General features: G+C 45.1%; 3 protein-coding genes across 3 annotated transcripts; all 3 read left to right on the forward strand.

Annotated features, from left to right (window-relative positions):
- The first annotated feature begins 1,378 nt into the window (after positions 1-1,378).
- On the forward strand, positions 1,379-2,320 carry LOC136653631 (olfactory receptor 6E1-like). Its single transcript, XM_066630522.1, has one exon. It carries the CDS (start codon positions 1,379-1,381, stop codon positions 2,318-2,320), a length of 942 nt encoding a protein of 313 aa, XP_066486619.1.
- Positions 2,321-9,037: 6,717 nt separating this feature from the next.
- LOC136653632 (olfactory receptor 6E1-like) lies at positions 9,038-9,982 on the forward strand. The gene has a single exon (XM_066630524.1). It carries the CDS (start codon positions 9,038-9,040, stop codon positions 9,980-9,982), a length of 945 nt encoding a protein of 314 aa, XP_066486621.1.
- Positions 9,983-20,824: 10,842 nt separating this feature from the next.
- Positions 20,825-21,769, forward strand: LOC136653633 (olfactory receptor 6E1-like). The gene has a single exon (XM_066630525.1). The coding sequence runs from the start codon at positions 20,825-20,827 to the stop codon at positions 21,767-21,769; it is 945 nt and encodes a 314-aa protein (XP_066486622.1).
- Positions 21,770-25,277: the final 3,508 nt, after the last annotated feature.

The following is a 25,277-nucleotide window of genomic DNA, read 5'->3' on the forward strand; positions in this document are numbered from 1 at the left end:
CCAGACTGGCAGAATGGGCAGCAAAATGGCAGATGCGCTTCAATGTCAGTAAGTGTAAAGTCATGCACATTGGGGCAAAAAAATCAAAACTTTAGATATAGGCTGATGGGTTCTGAGCTGTCTGTGACAGATCAGGAGAGAGATCTTGGGGTGGTGGTGGACAGGTCGATGAAAGTGTCGACCCAATGTGCGGCGGCAGTGAAGAAGGCCAATTCTATGCTTGGGATCATTAGGAAGGGTATTGAGAACAAAACGGTTAGTATTATAATGCCGTTGTACAAATCTATGGTAAGGCCACACCTGGAGTATTGTGTCCAGTTCTGGTCGCCGCATCTCAAAAAAGACATAGTGGAAATGGAAAAGGTGCAAAAGAGAGCGACTAAGATGATTACGGGGCTGGGGCACCTTCCTTATGAGGAAAGGCTACGGCGTTTGGGCCTCTTCAGCCTAGAAAAGAGACGCTTGAGGGGGGACATGATTGAGACATACAAAATTTTGCAGGGGATGGACAGAGTGGATAGGGAGATGCTCTTTACACTCTCACATAATACCAGAACCAGGGGACATCCACTAAAATTGAGTGTTGGGCGGGTTAGGACAGACAAGAGAAAATATTTCTTTACTCAGCGCGTGGTCGGTCTGTGGAACTCCTTGCCACAGGATGTGGTGCTGGCGTCTAGCCTAGACGCCTTTAAAAGGGGATTGGACGAGTTTCTGGAGGAAAAATCCATTATGGGGTACAAGCCATGATGTGTATGCGCAACCTCCTGATTTTAGGAATGGGTTAAGTCAGAATGCCAGATGTAGGGGAGAGCACCAGGATGAGGTCTCTTGTTATCTGGTGTGCTCCCTGGGGCATTTGGTGGGCCGCTGTGAGATACAGGAAGCTGGACTAGATGGGCCTATGGCCTGATCCAGTGGGGCTGTTCTTATGTTCTTATGTTTTATGTTCACTCACCTTTGCACTGTGCATTAAAAATTTTGCACTTGGAAATGAATGGCAGAGTACTAGATGCACAGATTTAGCAGAATTTATGAGTGGTACACATGGAGTTGCATTCAGACTTTCGCTAGCAAAGGGCACATGAGGACTGGACACATAACTGAAAAGAAAAGTTGGCATTTAGGAGATATGTGAACATTCGCCTGATATTCTCTGATACTAGACATCAGCAGCTGCAACAAAGAGAGGGAATGCCCAGTGAATTTGCTTTTAGTGCACCATGGTTGAAGACGGAGTGCTAGACTGAAGAAACTCAGTCAGTTTTGAATGACATTAGCAGTGACTACCCTGAATAAATTGCAGAGAATCTGCGTTGGGCAATTTAATTTAAAAGGCAAACGCAAATATAGCCATAAGCAACGGATTAGATACGTGATGCCCAAAATAAAGAACTGCACCACAGAGGGGGACTTCACACTTCTGGGCTTTACAAACAATCAACAACTTGAAATCATATTATTCACTCTACTCATATGCACATATCCGTTGACCATCATAGGGAACATGGTCATTATTGTCATCACACTGGTGGATCCCCAGCTGGACACCCCCATGTATTATTTCCTGCGCCATTTTGCCTTCTTGGAGATTGTGTTCACCACCACAATCATCCCCAAAACATTGGCTAATATGGCAACGGGCCATAAGACTATATCGGTACCTGGTTGTTTTGCCCAGTCCTTCCTGTATTTTGTTCTGGGAACCACAGAATTTTTTCTGCTGGCTGTAATGTCCTTTGACAGGTATGTGGCCATCTGCAACCCTCTTCGCTACTCAGCCATAATGAACGGTCAAATCTGCACAATGCTCGTGTTTTACTCTTGGATGTGGGGGTTATTGTTCATGACTGGTCCTGCAGTTGTACTATTTCAGATGCCATTTTGTGGCCCTAACGTCATCAACCATTTTTTCTGTGACAGTGGACCATTGATCAAACTTGCTTCTGCTGACACAAGACTGCTGGAACTCATTGATTTTCTCATTGCTACACTCTCCCTCCTTGGGACTTTGGCTGTAAACGTTGTGTCCTACATCAACATCATTTCCACCATCATAAAGATCCCGTCAGCCACAGGGAGACAGAAGGCCTTCTCCACTTGTGCATCGCATATCATTGTGGTCTCCATCACTTATGGCAGTTGCATTTTCATGTACATAAAACCAAGTGGTACCAGTCACTTAGATTTCAGTAAGCCTGTGTCTATTCTTAACACCATTGTGTCCCCTTTTCTCAATCCATTCATCTACTGCTTGAGGAACAAACAGGTTCATGATGCTTTCAGATCTGCATTTAGAAAGCTTCCTGTAAGAAATTAAGAAGATTGGGATGTAGGCTGTCATCTGCAAGAGAATGTTCAATATCAAATATGGTATTAGATAGATAGATAGATAGATAGATAGATAGATAGATAGATAGATAGATAGATAGATAGATAGATAGATAGATAGATAGGTAGATAGATAGATAGATAGATAGATAAGACCTTTATTGGCATACATAACAAACACAAACACAACAACACAACAAAGAGAACAGTAGTGAGTACAAGCCTATGATATATAATACATAACAACTGAATAAATCAGTTATATTTGTCCCATATAAAACATAGCGGCCTAACATAAAAAAAATATGGTATTTATGATGAGTTTTCTGTTACCTTCCAGTAAGATGGTTTATTTTTTGTCTAGCACTGGAAGTCATTGCTGAAAATGGTTCAATAGTGAATATCAGTGATTTAATATTGATTTATTTCCAATAATATATATTTATATATTTATTTTAATAAAATTACTGTATCCAGTCTTTCTCAAATGAAAGGTTTTCCTATGATATTTTGTTGATACTAAAATGCAAATAATGAAAGCAACTAAAAAGCAAATCATACCAAACCAAAACAGCTTGGATAAGTTGTCTACCCCTCTCACCTAAACTGAGCTGATTCATCAGAATTATTTGATACCTAAAATGGAGGTGGAGGAAATGGGGGAGAAAGGTTGAAAAGACAGTTGAGGAAAGGAAAAAGCTGACAATAGCAGTTGTTAGGGTTTGGTGTAGTATAGAGAGTCAAACACCAAACTGTGAGTAGAGGTGAGCCGATTCCAAATCTTCCCCAGCTAGGAACTCAGTGGATGGGTGCAGGAAAGTCATTATTCAGTTTCATCTTCCTTTGTCCTGACTACTGTGATAAAGGCATAATAATACTGATTACACAGGCCTACAAAATTGAGGGTCAGAAAAGTTTTTCCCAAACTTTAGGGTGGTTTGATATGAATTTGGGATGCCAATTCCAAAAACGGCATCCGTTTTGCCCTATCACGTCTAGTTTTGGAGATATAGTATAGCCTTCTTAGTGAATGGTTCAAGCAGCTTCCTCATGAGGCTAAAGAGGCTCTGCCGTGTCTCCAAAACTAGTTGTGATAGGTCAAAACAGATGCCGTTTTTGGAATCGGCACCCCAAATATACCCAGGAATTGGTGTAACATTTAAGGAAGTACAATGTTTGTTGGCCTGTATTATTGGAGTTCATGCGAAAGAATTTCTTCAAACTCCTGAAATGTGATGCAAAATGTCAAGACTAGAAGGCCATCCTTTGAATGTTATATACCCCCCAAAGAGGGGGATGAGTGGTTGTCTCCATGTCCTGCTTGAGGGCTTTGTGGGTCATTTCCCCAGCCACTGTGGTAGACAGCCCTATGGACTGGATGGACATCTCAGCTCTTCTCATATTCCTGCTTGCTGGAGCATCTGAACACATGGTAGATGTGGAGACAACTTGCCTGCATGGGTTTCCAGATCACAATGACCCCTACAGAGCTACAGCTCACTGGCATGCCAAATGTTTAAGGGAGGGCCTTGATTCTACCATCTCTGGTGGGAAGGGCTAGTTCTAAGTTTTGCCTATCTGTGCTGAAATTTGGACTAACCCTGCCCCCTCCTGTGGTTTCTGTGCTGTCTCACAGCCCATTCCTGAACTGCCTGGTGCCCAGAGGAGCAGCGACACCAAAATGGCTATGGCTGTATCCTAAGCGCACAGCAGCCACTGGTATCTCCTTTGGGGAAGTGGACATTTATCCTGTCAGGTCAGCAGGGGAGGATAGCCCTTGCTTTTCCGATAGCAGAACGGCACGGGAGTGTAGGGAGATAGCAAAAGAAGCAGGCGATCCCAAACAGAGCCAGAGAAGCAGACACAGGCTTGTTTGTTGCAGAAGCAGGTATTGGTAAAAGGAGCAGGCAGAAGAGTAGTCAGTCAAATGGTCCAGAAGTCAGGGATACAGCAGGTCACAGTCACGAGAAGGCAGTCCAAAATCAGTACACAAACCAGCAGCAGAAACTCCATCACAACAACCCACACCCAGGAGTCTGTGCTTGCCCCACATATACTGGGGCCAGCCAGTCAGAGTAGGGTGACCTCATAGTCACAAGACAGTCTTGTGACCCACTCTGATTGGCTGTCCAGTGGTGCACTGCACCATTCCTCCATAGCCTACGTGACTCAGTGCTCATCTCTCCCCAAGTCACGTGACCCCCACCTGCAGCAGGCGCAGTTGATTGCATCAGCTGTGCTGCCTTGCTGGTGGCTTCACACCAGGCCCAGATATCAGGACCTCCTGCCACATCCTGGCTAATAACAATCTCTAGCCTGGGATGCCAAAAACCTGACACATCCTATTCCTCTGGGTAAGAGCGCTGGCTCTGCAGTGGAGCTACTCAAGTCTATGCCGGCAAAACAGAGTTGAGAGTCCCCATGTCGGGTCAGAAGGCCCAACACAGGTTCAGGTTTCAGGGCCCCAGTTCCTCCCCCCTTCCCACCCAATGGCTGGGCAAAGGAACATTTCTAGAGCTCATGTTGATATTCCCTCTGTCTCCTTACGGCGTTCCTTTTTCCTCTGTTTGCCTCCACCCCGTACCCTGTTTGGCAACCCCTTTTTTTGAGCTGTTACTTCTTGACATGCCATGAAAGCTGCCCCTTCCACTCACCTTCAGAGTCATTCTGGGCATTGACGGCAATGTGCAGGCACTCACTGTGTCTCCTGTGCATTGCCATTGTTACCTACTTACCTGTCTTGGTCCCCTTCTTTCCTCCCAAAGTAACCTGTAACAACCATCAATACAGGACAGAGGGAGGGGGTGCAGAACGAAGACAGGCAAAGTATGAACTTAAGGGGAAAAGCTCCAGACTTACTGCCTTGCTAATTTTGCTCCAGACTTGCTGCCTTGCAAATTTTATAATTAACAAACCCCTGCTGCTGACAAGCTAACAAAACCGCAGACAATATGCATCACTATAGCTGGAAATAGAAATAACTTGTTCAACAGGCAAACCGAAACCAGACTACTTCCCTTTAAGAAGGTGGGGGCAAGTGCATGAGGAGGGCATTAGAGAGGGGTGGGAGGCGAGTGCATGAGAAGGTCAGCAGAAAGTTACCAGGGAAGGTTAATGGGGAACATCCCCTTTTGAAAGACTATGCCTTGAATTACAACTGAAATGTCTAAAAGGGATCCCACCCTTTTGAAAGATGCCTCTGGATTTGAGAGTCTGTCTCCCAGAGGTCACGGACATGTCTTGTTGAAACAATAAAAACCTTCAAAGCCTTCCACCTTTCAGTGTCTTGCTCATTCGGTCTCAGCGGCACTGGATAGAATTTGCACCTGTCAACCAACTGGCTCTGCTCTTCGGGGGAGGGGTACGACACTATCACTGCCCGGAATGGTTCTGATGTCAAGTGGTAGAGGCAGCTTACACAGCACATTGCAGTGCCTGGGATACCATTTTGCCCCCCCTCTAGCTATGCTACTGCTGCTGGAGGCTGAGGAGTCAGCTTGACACCAACGAACTGTGCTTTCGAGCCAAACGGCACTAATATCATTGCTGAACACCTCCATGTTCAGAAGCTCTGCATGAGCGCTGGGCAAGCAGAATCCACTAAGAGCCACCGCGGCCTGTGGATCTCTAGATCCCTTTTGGGGCATTTCTTCCCTGACTCAAAACACAGGATCGCCTGATGGCAATCCAGGCTCTCACACTACCCCCTGCTCAACAAGGGGTGGGGGGTGTGGTCAAGGAAACGGAATTGCATAGCCAGCTCCAAGTTGCATGTACTTCAGGGATGAACCTGCAATTCATGCTCCAGCATCCTAAACCACAAAAACCTCTGGGATTGCCCTTGGGTCCTCCTCAACCAATCAGCTAACCCAATGACTTTCAATCATTGTGCCACGGCACATTAGTGTGCCATGAAAGGTCCACAGGTGTGCCATGGGAGTTTGGAGCACAGTGATTGAAACCCCTGAAAACGTCTTTCAGGTTCTGTGGATCTGCTTTTTGGGCAACTGTCTGAAGTAACACATTGCCTGTCCCTCTTCCTCAGCTGACTCTACGGACAGTTACTCCATTCCATTTCCATAACCTTTATTGGCATTAAAACAGTAAATAACAATAACAGTAGCCAGCACAATAGCTATGTTGCCGATAGAAAAAGCGCAACAGAGAGCTGGTAAGGGAAAAAGGGGGGGAAGCAATGGAAGGAGTAAAATCAGGGTGGGGGTTTTAGCTTGGCAACAGCGGCAAGAAATTCTGCTACTGCGTTGGTAGTGGCTACAGAATTATCACTCAGGAAGACAAGTAAAGGATCGGTAGAAGTGCCCAAGAAAAGAGACAGCAGGGGTTTCAAATGAATGTCTCGAAGAGATTGGTGAGCCGGGCAACAGAGTAAAATGTGGTCCACTGTGTCCGGTTCTAGGGAGCAAAAAGGACATAATCTGCGGTTGTGCAGAATATTGGAAAATCTGCCAGAATGAACAGCTGAAGGGAAGATGTTGAATCTCGCGAGCATAAAGGCTCTCCTCTTGGTAGGATTAATCAGCTTACTGAAGTAGTTACCAGGGCGACCAAGTGAAGGGAGAAGGCCAAAAAACTGGGGAGAACAGGTGGGGTTGAGATTGGAGGAGAGTTGGTTGAATTCAGCTTCCCAAAGTTTAGATTTAATAATAATTGAGTGGGCCCTGTGGAGGTCAATGTCAGCAAGGGATTCAGGAGATAGGTCTAATGAAAGAAGCTTGGAATCAATAAATTGGAACCACTTGGGAGGATAAGAATCCAGACAGTTACCCTAGAAACAGAGTCACAAAAGTTTTCTGGATGAGTTTTCCAGAAGCAAGAAGTGACATCACTAAAGGAGAAGACAGTGCAGAAGACCATAGAGGGCAGTGTTCCATGAGAAGAGCTGAAAATCGCTGAGCTGACCTCAGAGTGCATACCAATACCTGCTCTTAAACTCCTATCTGCACAGTGCCTTCCAGCTGCAACCCACCTAGGAAGAGCCCCCAAGCCCCCAACAATTCCAATGGAGCAGTAAAACTTGCAGTGGACAACTGAAGGATCCAGTTACAACTCTGTTTGGAATCCAGAATGATAGCCTCACAGGATCCAGACCGACAATCTATGGCACTTTGAGACAGTTTGCTTGTGGCATAGACCTATTTCATCACATGCACCTAAGTTCTCCGCTCCTCCGGGAAGCAGAGTTAATGTCTCTTGTGTACTATGATAACGATAGCTGCCTAGTACTATACGCTCAGGGTCAAAACATGCCTATGCACAATATATCAGAGGTTGCTTCTGTGTTCTCTTCTGCAGCTAAGAAACGTATGCAAGGAAGTTTGCGGCTGTGTGTGTGTCAAGATACTCCAGAATCTTCCAGAAAGCATGGACAGTGTTACAGACTTGCAAAATGAGCTCAGAGAATGAAGCATTTACAGTCTTTCTCTTTGCTTGGACAGCAGGAGAGGACCAGCCTCCATCACAGCTGATTCTTTAGCCTCAATACGTTATTCACTATGGGTTGGATGTTCTAAGTGCTTGTTTTTATTTACAGAGAAGACTGTGAACCCAACATTATCCAAGACCAGGAAAGCACTACAAGGGCCCAATCCTGTTCAACTTTCCAGCACCGGTACAGCTGCAATGCATCCCCAAGGTAAGGGAACAAATGTTTCCATATTTTGAGGAGGCCTCTGTGACTGCCTCCCCAAGACAGTGCATACACCATTGCCACAGCAGCACCAGCACTGGAAAATTGGATAGGATTGGGCCCTGAATGTCCCCCTGTCTTCATGAATTGTAAGGATAAGCATTTTGCTAAGAGTTCATTTTTTATTTTTTATTTTTTTTTTTGGGGGGGGGGTGACAAATAGGATAACATGCAGCATAATCTTATGTATGCTCACTTCCTAGGTTCTGAGAAGCATACACTGATAAACTACATTAGACTTTGAAACTGGAAAAAAAATGTGTAAATGTATATTTATTAATTTATTTGATTGTCATCATAATATAATATATAGTAAAATATTTTAAAGCATATGTTTAAAATGTTTAAATAACATTTTAAAATACCCGGTCCTGGGTTTATTTTTAGCACTGATGTGGTGTGAAGATACTGCTCAGCGTCGGTTGAGTTGGGCCACTGGTCCTGCCGAAAAGGAACCGGCCAGCCACATGGAAGGGAGCTTTGAGTGTGGCCTTCAGGATCCACTCACAAGGCTTCTAGGAGCACTGCTGCATACGTGAAGTGGTGCACTTCTGAGCCCAACATGGGACACGGGCAAAGAGCCAAAACAGGAGGGGAATAAGGAAGGAAAGCCACAAACAGGGAAGGTGGGAGGATAGATTAGCAAACTGGGTAGGAGGCAGAGGGTGATTGATGCTGTGCCAGTGGAGACCCTGAACGAGTCTCAGAGAGCCCCAGGGCTTCAAGAAGCACACCTTGTGTGTAATACTACTATGTATTTAATACTTGGATACTGAATATTCCAAAATGCAGGACAATATGGCTATTGGCCGCAAGCTAGCTGGATATTTAAGATCACCCACAGTTTCCCTCAAAATTGCATCACACATATATGGCTGGTCATGTCTCCAGTGCTCAAAATCATGGATCAGTTCTCTGAAATGTGTTCATGTTTTGCTTTGTTTCCTCTTCCAATGTCGTCGCTGCAGTCCCAACAAACTGTTTCGGAAGGTGCGAAAAATGAGGAATAGAACGACGGTGAAGGAGTTCATTCTCTTAGGCTTTGCCGGCTCCCGCGCCTTTCAAATCTCACTTTGTCTCCTGCTCTTCAGCGCTTACCTTCTGACCATAATAGGGAATGTAGTCATTATTGTGATCACACTTCTGAATCGCCAGCTCTATACTCCTATGTATTTCTTCCTCCGGCATGTTGCAGTCGTGGAGATTGGATACACCAGCGTGGTGATTCCCAAAACGTTGGCCAATATGGCAACGGGCTATAAGACAATATCATTCTCTGGTTGCTTCACACAGTCCTTTCTGTACTTTGTGCTGGGAACCACTGAGTTTTTTCTGCTGGCAGTAATGTCTATTGACAGATATGTGGCCATCTGCAACCCTCTGCACTACTCAACCATAATGAACAGTCAAATATGCTCTTTGCTGGTGCTCTGTTCTTGGGTGGGGGGCTTCCTGCTAATTATGGGTCCTCCAATTCAGTTATTTCAGATGCCGTTTTGCGGACTAAACATCATTGACCATTTTTTCTGTGACAGTGGACCACTGCTCAAACTTGCCTGTGCTGACACAAGTCTGCTGGAACTCGCTGACTTCCTCATTGCTACACTTTCTCTCCTTGGGACTTTGGCCATTAACCTTGTGTCTTATGTCAAAATTACTACCACGGTCATGCGCATCCCATCAGCCGCAGGGAGAAAGAAGGCCTTCTCCACTTGCGTTTCTCACATCATTGTGGTCTCCATCACTTACGGCAGTTGCATTTTCATGTACCTTAAGCCAAAAGGAATTACTGAATTAGATTTCAGCAAGGTGGTGGCTATCCTGAACACCGTTGTGGCTCCTCTTTTGATCCCATTCATATACTGCTTGCGGAACAAACAGGTTCAAGATGCCTTGAGAGCTGTTTTTAGAAAATTTGTTGGGTTCTGTAAGAATTCAAGATGATTGGCAAGAAGACCGACATCCACACAAAATATTAAACACAAACTTTGGTGTTATTCACCTCCTTGGGAAAATAGCAGTTACAAAGACACTGTTTTCTATTTCCTCCTTGATTTCTTATAACAATTGAACACCAATTACTGTCGTAAATTGCCACTGAATTGCCACTTCAGTGCCAAGAATTTTCCTGGGAGGTAAACACCATTTTCTTTAGTGGGATTTAAATCTAAGAAGCAAGTTCATTCTGTGGATGTAAACTTTGCACTGATGTGGTGCTGAGCCCAAAGTTCTCAGGGAAGAAGCTTTGACTCATGCGTTGGGGGGTGAGGTGCGGTGAGTCAATGCTTGAAAGGGGGCCATTGGTTTACATGTTTCTCCTATCCACCAATTTTACTGAAGATGTTCTCATGTCACCTATCTGCTTGGAGCCTCCATTCCCCCCCCCCCCAATGCTCTCTGGATATGAGAGAGAATCTATGGTAAGGCCATACCTGGAGTATTGTGTCCAGTTCTGGTCGCCGCATCTCAAAAAAGACATAGTGGAAATGGAAAAGGTGCAAAAGAGAGCAACTAAGATGATTACGGGGCTGGGGCACCTTCCTTATGAGGAAAGGCTACGGCGTTTGGGCCTCTTCAGCCTAGAAAAGAGACGCCTGAGGGGGGACATGATTGAGACATACAAAATTATGCAGGGGATGGACAGAGTGGATAGGGAGATGCTCTTTACACTCTCACATAACACCAGAACAAGGGACATCCACTAAAATTGAGTGTTGGGAGAGTTAGAACCGACAAAAGAAAATATTTCTTTACTCAGCGTGTGGTTGGTCTGTGGAACTCTTTGCCACAGGATGTGGTGATGGCGACTGGCCTGGATGCCTTTAAAAGGGGATTGGACAAGTTTCTGGAGGAAAAATCCATTACGGGGTACAAGCCATGATGGGTATGCACAACCTCCTGATTTTAGAAATGGGTTATGTCAGAATGCCAGATGCAAGGGAGGGCACCAGGATGAGGTCTCTTGTTATCTGGTGTGCTCCTTGGGGCATTTGGTGGGCTGCCGTGAGATACAGGAAGCTGGACTAGATGGACCTATGGCCTGATCCAGTGGGGCTGTTCTTATGTTCTTATGATATAGACTGCCATCACCATGAAATTAAATATTGAACATACAGCCTGGTATAGTATTTATGATGAAATTTTTGTTACCTCCCAGTAAGATTATTTCCCCCCCTCCAAGACTGAATGTCACTGCTGACAATTGTTTAATAGTAAATACCATTTGATACTTATAAAAATAATATTTGTATATTGATTATAATTAATTGTATCTTGTGTTTCTCATATAAGGTTTTTCCAGTGATATTCCATTGATATTAAAATAATGACGAATAAAGGAGGTAACTATAAAACAATTCATACTAAAACAAATCAGCTTGGTTGAGATGACCTGCCTTTATCATGTAACATGAGCTGATTCACTGCAATTATTTGACACCATAAATGTATGGCAGTGGTGGTAGTGGTGGAAATGGTGGACAAAAATTAAGAAAAGGAGTAAGATGAGAAGAGCAGTTGTTATAGAATGGTTTAGTATGCACTTGCTCCCAGTGTGGAAGGGATTGTCACTCCCGAATTGGCCTTTTCAGCCACACTAGATGCTGTTCCAGAACCAGCTTTCAGAGCATGATACCAGTCTTTCGAGACTGAAGGTTGCCAACAATGGGTATGGAGCAGGAGTGGCCAACCTTTCAACTTTAGGACTGCAACAATGGTGGCGTGGAGGGAATTTCAGCAGGCGCATCTGTGAGAGGAGAAGTGGCACCTGCTGAAATTCCCTCCTCTCCACAATTGTTAAAGATCCAGGAACCCTAAGGTTGAAAGGTTGGCCACCCTGGTATTGTGACTCAGGCACCAAGCTGTGAGTCCAGGAGAGCCCAGTTCAAGGATGACTGGATATTATGTAAGTGAAGCTATCTGAACTCCAGAAATGTGCTACACAATGTCAAGACTGAATAGAAAGCACATAGTTTTTATGTTATAACCCACTGTATTGGGGGAGGGAGTCTTGTGGTTGCCTCCATCCAGTGTGTTGTTTTTTTTTTGGAAAAAAAAAGGTGCAGGAACTCACAATTTGTTAATCTTTTATTTATTTATTTTTAAACCATTTTTTATTGGAGGAATAAGTAATAATCATGTGTTGTCTAGTAGTATCTTAACACATACAGAGAGGATAACAAAAAGGCATTCAACACTATTGAGACATATAGCTCATACAAAAACAAAATACAAGGTGCGTAGTCATAATATTAATACACTATATATAAAAAGACACATATTAACTGAATGCATAAGAACACAATTAGCATAACGATGTGCTATAAAACTTCTTTGCGTGTATCCGGAGCCAAATAAAAAATCTGTTAACGTCTGTTCAAGGGAAAAGAAAGCATAACATATCATAGCCAATCATATCATGGACGCAGCCGCCTCCTAACCAGGATCTGAAACCTTTTAGGAGCCTTTGTCCTTATAGAAAGGTCCTTTGAAGGCAGCGCTGCTAAGTGACACTAGAAAGAAGCCTCCCCCCACTTACTTATGAGTAAAAGTTGCTTGGGATCAGGCTCCGTCTCCTGTGTTGTTGGACACTACTTTATGCAAGACATTTAGGCTGCAATCCTATCCACACTTTCCTGGGAGTAAGCCCCATTGACTATAAAGGGAGTTACTTCTGAGCAGACATGCATAGGGTTAGGCTGCAATCCTGTTCACACTTTCCCCCACTGAACACAGTAGGACTTACTTCTGAGTAGACAGGCATAGGAGCAAGTTCTTTCAGTCCAGCACTCCACCTTCAGCCAGGCTGCACCAAAACCCAATTCACTGCACAATCTCTCTTTTTCCTCTAGTTTTGCAGCTCTCAGGCTGCAGTCCTCACCACACTTTCCTGGGTGTAAGCCCCACTGGCTCTAATGGGACTTACTTCCGAGTAGACAGGCATAGGTTTCAGCTGTTAGCCTGCAATCCTATTCACACTTTCCCCCATTGAACACAAAAGGTCTTATTTCTGAGTAGACATGTAGAGACTTGAGCAGAGTAAAAAAAACAAAACTCTGGAGTAAAGTTGTAGTACAGCCCAGTGGCGCCTTACGCTACTGGGGGGGGGGGATACAAACTTAGCTAATACGAAGAAGAAGTCCTCGTAACAAACTAGTTCGAGGATCGCCCAGGGGGACTGCGGGTTGAGTCACCACAACCGTTTCTATTGGAGCCATAAGTTGCTGCTTCACGCACTTACTCACACACTCACTCCTCACTCCCAGTGATACTCCATACTTTTCTTTGAAGTATGGCAGCACTTGACTTTCCAGGGCGTGCCAGGACTTCTCGAAACGGGGTCACTGACAGCAGGAGGGTCAGGCAACTCCTGCAGGAAAAACTCCCCCCGAGCTACCCTGCCTGGAATCCTCCACCCCCCTCGCCGCCCAAGGATCTGGGAAGGGAGGGAGCGCATCCAAACCAGGAAGTCTGCAGTTCTGAAACATGGAGGAAGCCCCGCTGAACTCATCGACTTGGAGCCCAATCCCATGCATGGGACTCAGAAGGAAGTCCCTCCAGAGTCAGTGGGGCTTGCTCCCAGGAAAGTGGGGATAGGATTCTAGCCTTACTCCCGAGTAAACGAGTTTGGGATTGGACACCAAGCCTTTTCTTTCTTGCTTTACAGCCCCCTCCCCCTCAGTTCAGGCTGCAACCCTACCCACGCTTACCTGGGAGTAAGCCCCATTGACTCTAATGAACATAAGAACAGCCCCACTGGATCAGGCCATAGGCCCATCTAGTCCAGCTTCCTGTATCTCACAGCAGCCCACCAAATGCCCCAGGGAGCACACCAGATAACAACAGACCTCATCCTGGTGCCCTCCCTTACATCCGGCATTCTGACATAACCCATTTCTAAAATCAGGAGGTTGCGCATACACATCATGGCTTGTACCCATAATGGATTTTTCCTCCAGAAACTTTTAAAGGCGTCAGCACCACATCCTGTGGCAAGGAGTTCCACAGACCGACCACACGCTGAGTAAAGACATATTTTCTTGTCTGTCCTAACCCGCCCAACACTCAGTTTTAGTGGATGTCCCCTGGTTCTGGTGTTATGTGAGAGTGTAAAGAGCATCTCCCTATCCACTCTGTCCACCCCAAAGTTAGTCCTGAAGGAATTTGCAGATATCATCCATGAAAGAAAGGGCTTGTGCCATGCCTAAATCCCCTTTGGAGTTCCAATACATTTTTAAATATAATTGTTTATTTGAAAATATAAAATTGGAGGTATTTAAAATGACAGCATTTTGAGATTGCTTTAATTCTGACAAGCAACAACGGGGGAGCTTCGTGAGCTGTATGGCCTATCAATATTTCCCAAAAGCAAATTGTATCCATGCAGAGTGTAGTAACAACGCATAGTAACATGAACTTGGTGAACTTGGCAATACAGGCAAATCTACTTCTGCTTTCAGAGCACACTCTGAGCTGACCTTGTTCACTGCCTGGTACCTAGTAAACAGGGTGGGAGACAGTGTTTTGGAGACGCGTCCTTATCTCAGGAATGTGTTGTTGCCAGTTAGTTGCCAGCTAGCGTCATCTCTAACCGAAAGTAACCCCAGCTTGCTCTGTACTGCTTGAGGAGTGAATAAAAAGGCTGGGAGGAGGCTGGTCCAGTAGCTTCTTCCCTGCATCTACCTTTGAAACCTGCCTGCCTTCTCTTCATTGCTTCTGCTCCTGCACTACATCCAGCAGCTGGACTCTTGAGTCCTGCTTGCTCCCAACATCATTGCTGCACAGAGAAATTGCAGTTGTTAGGGTTTGGTGTAGTATAGAGAGTCAAACACCAAACTGTGAGTAGAGGTGAGCCGATTCCAAATCTTCCCCAGCTAGGAACTCAGTGGATGGGTGCAGGAAAGTCATTATTCAGTTTCATCTTCCTTTGTCCTGACTACTGTGATAAAGGCATAATAATACTGATTACACAGGCCTACAAAATTGAGGGTCAGAAAAGTTTTTCCCAAACTTTAGGGTGGTTTGATATGAATTTGGGATGCCAATTCCAAAAACGGCATCCGTTTTGCCCTATCACGTCTAGTTTTGGAGATATAATATAGCCTTCTTAGTGAATGGTTCAAGCAGCTTCCTCATGAGGCTAAAGAGGCTCTGCCGTGTCTCCAAAACTAGTTGTGATAGGTCAAAACAGATGCCGTTTTTGGAATCGGCACCCCAAATATACCCAGGAATTGGTGTAACATTTAAGGAAGTACAATGTTTGTTGGCCTGTATTATTGGAGTTCATGCGAAAGAATTTCTTCAAACTCCTGAAATGTGATGCAAAATGTCAAGACTAGAAGGCCATCCTTTGAATGTTATATACCCCCCAAAGAGGGGGATGAGTGGTTGTCTCCATGTCCTGCTTGAGGGCTTTGTGGGTCATTTCCCCAGCCACTGTGGTAGACAGCCCTATGGACTGGATGGACATCTCAGCTCTTCTCATATTCCTGCTTGCTGGAGCATCTGAACACATGGTAGATGTGGAGACAACTTGCCTGCATGGGTTTCCAGATCACAATGACCCCTACAGAGCTACAGCTCACTGGCATGCCAAATGTTTAAGGGAGGGCCTTGATTCTACCATCTCTGGTGGGAAGGGCTAGTTCTAAGTTTTGCCTATCTGTGCTGAAATTTGGACTAACCCTGCCCCCTCCTGTGGTTTCTGTGCTGTCACGCAGCCCATTCCTAAACTGCCTGGTGCCCAGAGGAGCAGCGACACCAAAATGGCTATGGCTGTATCCTAAGCGCACAGCAGCCACTGGTATCTCCTTGGGGGAAGTGGACATTTATCCTGTCAGGTCAGCAGGGGAGGATAGCCCTTGCTTTTCCGATAGCAGAACGGCACAGGAGTGTAGGGAGATAGCAAAAGAAGCAGGCGATCCCAAACAGAGCCAGAGAAGCAGACACAGGCTTGTTTGTTGCAGAAGCAGGTATTGGTAAAAGGAGCAGGCAGAAGAGTAGTCAGTCAAATGGTCCAGAAGTCAGGGATACAGCAGGTCACAGTCACGAGAAGGCAGTCCAAAATCAGTACACAAACCAGCAGCAGAAACTCCATCACAACAACCCACACCCAGGAGTCTGTGCTTGCCCCACATATACTGGGGCCAGCCAGTCAGAGTAGGGTGACCTCATAGTCACAAGACAGTCTTGTGACCCACTCTGATTGGCTGTCCAGTGGTGCACTGCACCATTCCTCCATAGCCTACGTGACTCAGTGCTCATCTCTCCCCAAGTCACGTGACCCCCACCTGCAGCAGGCGCAGTTGATTGCATCAGCTGTGCTGCCTTGCTGGTGGCTTCACACCAGGCCCAGATATCAGGACCTCCTGCCACATCCTGGCTAATAACAATCTCTAGCCTGGGATGCCAAAAACCTGACACATCCTATTCCTCTGGGTAAGAGCGCTGGCTCTGCAGTGGGGCTACTCAAGTCTATGCCGGCAAAACAGAGTTGAGAGTCCCCATGTCGGGTCAGAAGGCCCAACACAGGTTCAGGTTTCAGGGCCCCAGTTCCTCCCCCCTTCCCACCCAATGGCTGGGCAAAGGAACATTTCTAGAGCTCATGTTGATATTCCCTCTGTCTCCTTACGGCGTTCCTTTTTCCTCTGTTTGCCTCCACCCCGTACCCTGTTTGGCAACCCCTTTTTTTGAGCTGTTACTTCTTGACATGCCATGAAAGCTGCCCCTTCCACTCACCTTCAGAGTCATTCTGGGCATTGACGGCAATGTGCAGGCACTCACTGTGTCTCCTGTGCATTGCCATTGTTACCTACTTACCTGTCTTGGTCCCCTTCTTTCCTCCCAAAGTAACCTGTAACAACCATCAATACAGGACAGAGGGAGGGGGTGCAGAACGAAGACAGGCAAAGTATGAACTTAAGGGGAAAAGCTCCAGACTTACTGCCTTGCTAATTTTGCTCCAGACTTGCTGCCTTGCAAATTTTATAATTAACAAACCCCTGCTGCTGACAAGCTAACAAAACCGCAGACAATATGCATCATTATAGCTGGAAATAGAAATAACTTGTTCAACAGGCAAACCGAAACCAGACTACTTCCCTTTAAGAAGGTGGGGGCAAGTGCATGAGGAGGGCATTAGAGAGGGGTGGGAGGCGAGTGCATGAGAAGGTCAGCAGAAAGTTACCAGGGAAGGTTAATGGGGAACATCCCCTTTTGAAAGACTATGCCTTGAATTACAACTGAAATGTCTAAAAGGGATCCCACCCTTTTGAAAGATGCCTCTGGATTTGAGAGTCTGTCTCCCAGAGGTCACGGACATGTCTTGTTGAAACAATAAAAACCTTCAAAGCCTTCCACCTTTCAGTGTCTTGCTCATTCGGTCTCAGCGGCACTGGATAGAATTTGCACCTGTCAACCAACTGGCTCTGCTCTTCGGGGGAGGGGTACGACACTATCACTGCCCGGAATGGTTCTGATGTCAAGTGGTAGAGGCAGCTTACACAGCACATTGCAGTGCCTGGGATACCATTTTGCCCCCCCTCTAGCTATGCTACTGCTGCTGGAGGCTGAGGAGTCAGCTTGACACCAACGAACTGTGCTTTCGAGCCAAACGGCACTAATATCATTGCTGAACACCTCCATGTTCAGAAGCTCTGCATGAGCGCTGGGCAAGCAGAATCCACTCAGAGCCACCGCGGCCTGTGGATCTCTAGATCCCTTTTGGGGCATTTCTTCCCTGACTCAAAACACAGGATCGCCTGATGGCAATCCAGGCTCTCACACTACCCCCTGCTCAACAAGGGGTGGGGGGTGTGGTCAAGGAAACGGAATTGCATAGCCAGCTCCAAGTTGCATGTACTTCAGGGATGAACCTGCAATTCATGCTCCAGCATCCTAAACCACAAAAACCTCTGGGATTGCCCTTGGGTCCTCCTCAACCAATCAGCTAACCCAATGACTTTCAATCATTGTGCCACGGCACATTAGTGTGCCATGAAAGGTCCACAGGTGTGCCATGGGAGTTTGGAGCACAGTGATTGAAACCCCTGAAAACGTCTTTCAGGTTCTGTGGATCTGCTTTTTGGGCAACTGTCTGAAGTAACACATTGCCTGTCCCTCTTCCTCAGCTGACTCTACGGACAGTTACTCCATTCCATTTCCATAACCTTTATTGGCATTAAAACAGTAAATAACAATAACAGTAGCCAGCACAATAGCTATGTTGCCGATAGAAAAAGCGCAACAGAGAGCTGGTAAGGGAAAAAGGGGGGGAAGCAATGGAAGGAGTAAAATCAGGGTGGGGGTTTTAGCTTGGCAACAGCGGCAAGAAATTCTGCTACTGCGTTGGTAGTGGCTACAGAATTATCACTCAGGAAGACAAGTAAAGGATCGGTAGAAGTGCCCAAGAAAAGAGACAGCAGGGGTTTCAAATGAATGTCTCGAGGAGATTGGTGAGCCGGGCAACAGAGTAAAATGTGGTCCACTGTGTCCGGTTCTAGGGAGCAAAAAGGACATAATCTGCGGTTGTGCAGAATATTGGAAAATCTGCCAGAATGAACAGCTGAAGGGAAGATGTTGAATCTCGCGAGCATAAACGCTCTCCTCTTGGTAGGATTAATCAGCTTACTGAAGTAGTTACCAGGGCGACCAAGTGAAGGGAGAAAGCCAAAAAACTGGGGAGAACAGGTGGGGTTGAGATTGGAGGAGAGTTGGTTGAATTCAGCTTCCCAAAGTTTAGATTTAATAATAATTGAGTGGGCCCTGTGGAGTCAATGTCAGCAAGGGATTCAGGAGATAGGTCTAATGAAAGAAGCTTGGAATCAATAAATTGGAACCACTTGGGAGGATAAGAATCCAGACAGTTACCCTAGAAACAGAGTCACAAAAGTTTTCTGGATGAGTTTTCCAGAAGCAAGAAGTGACATCACTAAAGGAGAAGACAGTATAGAAGACTATAGAGGGCAGTGTGCCATGAGAAGAGCTGAAAATCGCTGAGCTGACCAGCAGAGTGCATACCAATACCTGCTCTTAAACTCCTATCTGCGCAATGCCTGCCAGCTGCAACCCACCTAGGAAGAGCCCCCAAGCCCCCAACAATTCCAATGGAGCAGTAAAACTTGCAGTGGACAACTGAAGGATCCAGTTACAACTCTGTTTGGAATCCAGAATGATAGCCTCACAGGATCCAGATCGACAATCTATGGCACTTTGAGACAGTTTGCTTGTGGCATAGACCTATTTCATCACATGCACCTAAGTTCTCCGCTCCTCCGGGAAGCAGAGTTAATGTCTCTTGTGTACTATGATAACGATAGCTGCCTAGTACTATACGCTCAGGGTCAAAACATGCCTATGCACAATATATCAGAGGTTGCTTCTGTGTTCTCTTCTGCAGCTAAGAAACGTATGCAAGGAAGTTTGCGGCTGTGTGTGTGTCAAGATACTCCAGAATCTTCCAGAAAGCATGGACAGTGTTACAGACTTGCAAAATGAGCTCAGAGAATGAAGCATTTACAGTCTTTCTCTTTGCTTGGACAGCAGGAGAGGACCAGCCTCCATCACAGCTGATTCTTTAGCCTCAATACGTTATTCACTATGGGTTGGATGTTCTAAGTGCTTGTTTTTATTTACAGAGAAGACTGTGAACCCAACATTATCCAAGACCAGGAAAGCACTACAAGGGCCCAATCCTGTTCAACTTTCCAGCACCGGTACAGCTGCAATGCATCCCCAAGGTAAGGGAACAAATGTTTCCATATTTTGAGGAGGCCTCTGTGACTGCCTCCCCAAGACAGTGCATACACCATTGCCACAGCAGCACCAGCACTGGAAAATTGGATAGGATTGGGCCCTGAATGTCCCCCTGTCTTCATGAATTGTAAGGATAAGCATTTTGCTAAGAGTTCATTTTTTATTTTTTATTTTTTTTTGGGGGGGGGGGTGACAAATAGGATAACATGCAGCATAATCTTATGTATGCTCACTTCCTAGGTTCTGAGAAGCATACACTGATAAACTACATTAGACTTTGAAACTGGAAAAAAAATGTGTAAATGTATATTTATTAATTTATTTGATTGTCATCATAATATAATATATAGTAAAATATTTTAAAGCATATGTTTAAAATGTTTAAATAACATTTTAAAATACCCGGTCCTGGATTTATTTTTAGCACTGATGTGGTGTGAAGATACTGCTCAGCGTCGGTTGAATTGGGCCACTGGTCCTGCCGAAAAGGAACCGGCCAGGATAGCCACATGGAAGGGAGCTTTGAGTGTGGCCTTCAGGGTCCACTCACAAGGCTTCTGGGAGCACTGGTGCATACGTGAAGTGGTGCACTGCTGAGTCCAACATGGGACACTGGCAAAGAGCCAAAACAGGAGGGGAATAAGGAAGGAAAGCCACAAACAGGGAAGGTGGGAGGATAGATTAGCAAACTGGATAGGAGGCAGAGGGTGGCAATTGATGCTGTGCCATCAATTGGGTCTCAGAGAGCCCCAGGACTTCAAGGAGCACACCTTGTGTGTAATAGTACTATGTATTTAATGCTTGGATACTGAACACTCCAAAATGTTGGACAATATGGCTATTGGCCGCAAGCTAGCTGGATATTTAAGATCACCAACAGTTTCCCTCAAAATTGCATCACACATATATGGCTGGTCATGTCTCAAGTGCTCAAAATCATGGATCACTTCTCTGAAATGTGTTCATGTTTTGCTTTGTTTCCTCTTCCAATGTCGTCGCTGCAATCCCAACAAATTGTTTTGGAAGGTGCAAAAAATGAGGAATAGAACGACGGTGAAGGAGTTCATTCTCTTAGGCTTTGCCGGCTCCCGCGCCTTTCAAATCTCACTTTGTCTCCTGCTCTTCAGCGCTTACCTTCTGACCATAATAGGGAATGTAGTCATTATTGCGATCACACTTCTGAATCGCCAGCTCTATACTCCTATGTATTTCTTCCTCCGGCATGTTGCAGTCGTGGTGATTGGATACACCAGCGTGGTGATTCCCAAAACGTTGGCCAATATGGCAACGGGCTATAAGACAATATCATTCTCTGGTTGCTTCACACAGTCCTTTCTGTACTTTGTGCTGGGAACCACTGGGTTTTTTCTGCTGGCAGTAATGTCTATTGACAGATATGTGGCCATCTGCAACCCTCTGCACTACTCAACCATAATGAACAGTCAAATATGCTCTTTGCTGGTGCTCTGTTCTTGGGTGGGGGGCTTCCTGCTAATTATGGGTCCTGCAATTCAGTTATTTCAGATGCCGTTTTGCGGACTAAACATCATTGACCATTTTTTCTGTGACAGTGGACCACTGCTCAAACTTGCCTGTGCTGACACAAGTCTGCTGGAACTCGCTGACTTCCTCATTGCTACACTTTCTCTCCTTGGGACTTTGGCCATTAACCTTGTGTCTTATGTCAAAATTACTACCACGGTCATGCGCGTCCCATCAGCCGCAGGGAGAAAGAAGGCCTTCTCCACTTGCGTTTCTCACATCATTGTGGTCTCCATCACTTACGGCAGTTGCATTTTCATGTACCTTAAGCCAAAAGGAATTACTGAATTAGATTTCAGCAAGGTGGTGGCTATCCTGAACACCGTTGTGGCTCCTCTTTTGATCCCATTCATATACTGCTTGAGGAACAAACAGGTTCAAGATGCCTTGAGAGCTGTTTTTAGAAAATTTGTTGGGTTCTGTAAGAATTCAAGATGATTGGCAAGAAGACCGACATCCACACAAAATATTAAACACAAACTTTGGTGTTATTCACCTCCTTGGGAAAATAGCAGTTACAAAGACACTGTTTTCTATTTCCTCCTTGATTTCTTATAACAATTGAACACCAATTACTGTCGTAAATTGCCACTGAATTGCCACTTCAGTGCCAAGAATTTTCCTGGGAGGTAAACACCATTTTCTTTAGTGGGATTTAAATCTAAGAAGCAAGTTCATTCTGTGGATGTAAACTTTGCACTGATGTGGTGCTGAGCCCAAAGTTCTCAGGGAAGAAGCTTTGACTCATGCGTTGGGGGGTGAGGTGCGGTGAGTCAATGCTTGAAAGGGGGCCATTGGTTTACATGTTTCTCCTATCCACCAATTTTACTGAAGATGTTCTCATGTCACCTATCTGCTTGGAGCCTCCATTCCCCCCCCCCCCCCCGAATGCTCTCTGGATATGAGAGAGAATCTATGGTAAGGCCATACCTGGAGTATTGTGTCCAGTTCTGGTCGCCGCATCTCAAAAAAGACATAGTGGAAATGGAAAAGGTGCAGAAGAGAGCAACTAAGATGATTACGGGGCTGGGGCACCTTCCTTATGAGGAAAGGCTACGGCGTTTGGGCCTCTTCAGCCTAGAAAAGAGACGCCTGAGGGGGGACATGATTGAGACATACAAAATTATGCAGGGGATGGACAGAGTGGATAGGGAGATGCTCTTTACGCTCTCACATAACACCAGAACTAGGGGACATCCACTAAAATTGAGTGTTGGGAGAGTTAGAACAGACAAAAGAAAATATTTCTTTACTCAGCGTGTGGTTGGTCTGTGGAACTCTTTGCCACAGGATGTGGTGATGGCGACTGGCCTGGATGCCTTTAAAAGGGGATTGGACAAGTTTCTGGAGGAAAAATCCATTACGGGGTACAAGCCATGATGGGTATGTGGAACCTCCTGATTTTAGAAATGGGCTATGTCAGAATGCCAATGCAAGGGAGGGCACCAGGATGAGGTCTCTTGTTGTCTGGTGTGCTCCCTAGGGCATTTGGTGGGCTGCTGTGAGATACAGGAAACTGGACTAGATGGGCCTATGGCCTGATCCAGCGGGGCTGTTCTTATGTTCTTATGCTGCCCTATCATTGTAGTGCCATTCTCAGGGGACATTCTGGGATGACATTTTGGCTGATCATCACTAGTTAGCTCCCCATTGAAACATTTGTTCTGCCAGCCCCAAAATTTACCTGGGGGCAAATATTCAAATGCAAGGAGTTCTATAGCCCTCTTTTATTTGTTGCCATGAGGATTGCAAAAACAGGGAAGTTGTCAAGCAACTGACAGACTTTGATCCATGGCTGGTGGCTTGTGTTTTGTTTAGAGGCACTGGCGTCACTAGAGTTCGTGTCACCCGGTGCGGGATGCCAGCGCGTCACCCCCCATGCAGTGGGCGGGGCAACACCCCAGGTGGTGGGCGTGGTAATGTATCATCACTCCGCCCCCACTGGTTTTTGGGCTGTACCATTTGATAGAACAAAGATAGAACGTATTCTGCATGATATTACGCATTGATTGATATATAACATGATCGTATTATTCTTCCAAATTACGATTTTAGTGATTTTGGTCACTAGTGATGTCACACACACCCCAGGGTGTCAACTTACTAACACCTTATTGCAGCAGTTCTAAAACTTTAAGCACTGGGACCCACTTTTTAGAATGACAATCTGTCCAAGACCCACCAGAAGTCATGTCATGGTGGAAGTGACATCATCAGGCAAATCAAAATAAATAAGTATAAATAATTAAAGTAAAACAAATAATTAAATAAGCAGAAGCCAGCCCTGTTCCACCAAGTGAATTTGCTCTGTAGCCTGCCTGCTACAAAAATCATAAGGTTTTCAGCCCTACCCAGTGCCAAGTTCAATTTAACAACTCTGTTTAAACCAGATCACAGTCAGGATCCACCTGGCTTTGCAAGTCTCAAAAAGGTTCACCTTATCAGTTGAAGCCTCTGTTTTGATCCTTTTTAGTGGAGGGGGGAGGCTGCCTTCTGGAGCACTTGTTTAACTGCAGGTGCATAGGATCAGGACCTTTCTGGTAGCCTTGCACGCTCCTTCACCTGATCTTCCACACCAGCCAAGGCACATTTGCTTACCCACAAGTAAACTCAACCGTGAGGCTTAGTTTCACTCAATACATTCATCTGCTTGAAGGGAGGGACTTACTTCTCTGGTGTTTTTTTCGGCTGCATTCATTGGATCAGGACCATTCTGGTGTCACTGGATTCCACTCAGCCTGCCCGTTCCAACAGACTAATGCAAGTTCGCCTACTCACGAGTAAATGCATGATATGGCTCACTTTCACTTTCCATAGGGATCCATGCATTTTTTGTTCTTCATTTTTTTTGGCCATAACTTGTGATAGAAAGGAGATATTTCACTCTGGTATACTGCATTGCCTTCTGCTCGAAATTCCACATCGAACGGTATATAATATGATGGGGTTACTCCGAACCACTGCGATTTTAGCGCATCACCCCCTGTGTGCATCACCCGATGCGGTTTGCACCCCCTGCACCCCCTAGCGACGCTACTGCTTAGAGGATCTTAAGATGTGAAGATCTACCCTACAGTAAGGTCTTCAGAAACAAAACTGAGATGAAGGTACTGCAAAAACTGCTTGTTAAACAACGTGCTAGATTATTTTAGAAATTAAACCAGTATATCAGGTATTTATTGATTTTTGAATAATTTAATAGCAATTCTTAGTTTAACAGTAAATCTTAGTTTAGTTTTAAAGTTTTATTTTGCTGAAATATAGAGCTAATTTTTTATTTAAGGTGGCCTCTGAGGTTGGTCATGCTATAGTTGTAAGCTTGTATTGCTATGTTATGCTATGTTTGTGAACCTGTATTGTTACTTTTATGTTGGTCTGAGACCCTTAAATAAAATATTACTACTACTACTACTACTACTACTACTACTACTACTACTAAACAACATGTGCATCAAAGCACTACTCATGCTCAACCATCAATGGTTTATTTTTCAAGCAAATAAAACTAGTTGAACAAAGCATTCCAATTTCTGGTAATAGATCAACAAATGCTCTACCACCAGAGCACCCTTATCTTCAGGGAATTTATGGTCTATCAACAAATTACCCACAGTGGGAATGGCTGCAGTAGCAAAGAAGGGAAAGCCTTAAAATGGCATTATTACTGAAAAAAGGTAGGTGAGAGATTTATAAATACTTGACACCCTTTTGAAAGATTCCTCTCTCCCTTTCTTATTTTTTTCCTGTATTATTTCTTTTTCTGTGCTACAGTGCATGGGACCGATCTAAGTGCATTGCATGTTTCCTTTAGAAACATTTAATGTTTCTCTTTTTTATTTTTTATTTTCATTTTTTTTATTTTTGTTAAATTGCTTTATTGTTTGTAGCCCAGATCCCACTACTTCCTACAGAAGTCAACCGACAATGCTTGTTAAATCCTGTTACA

This window comes from Tiliqua scincoides, chromosome 5, assembly GCF_035046505.1.
Source record: "Tiliqua scincoides isolate rTilSci1 chromosome 5, rTilSci1.hap2, whole genome shotgun sequence".
In the NCBI taxonomy this organism is placed as follows: domain Eukaryota; kingdom Metazoa; phylum Chordata; class Lepidosauria; order Squamata; family Scincidae; genus Tiliqua; species Tiliqua scincoides.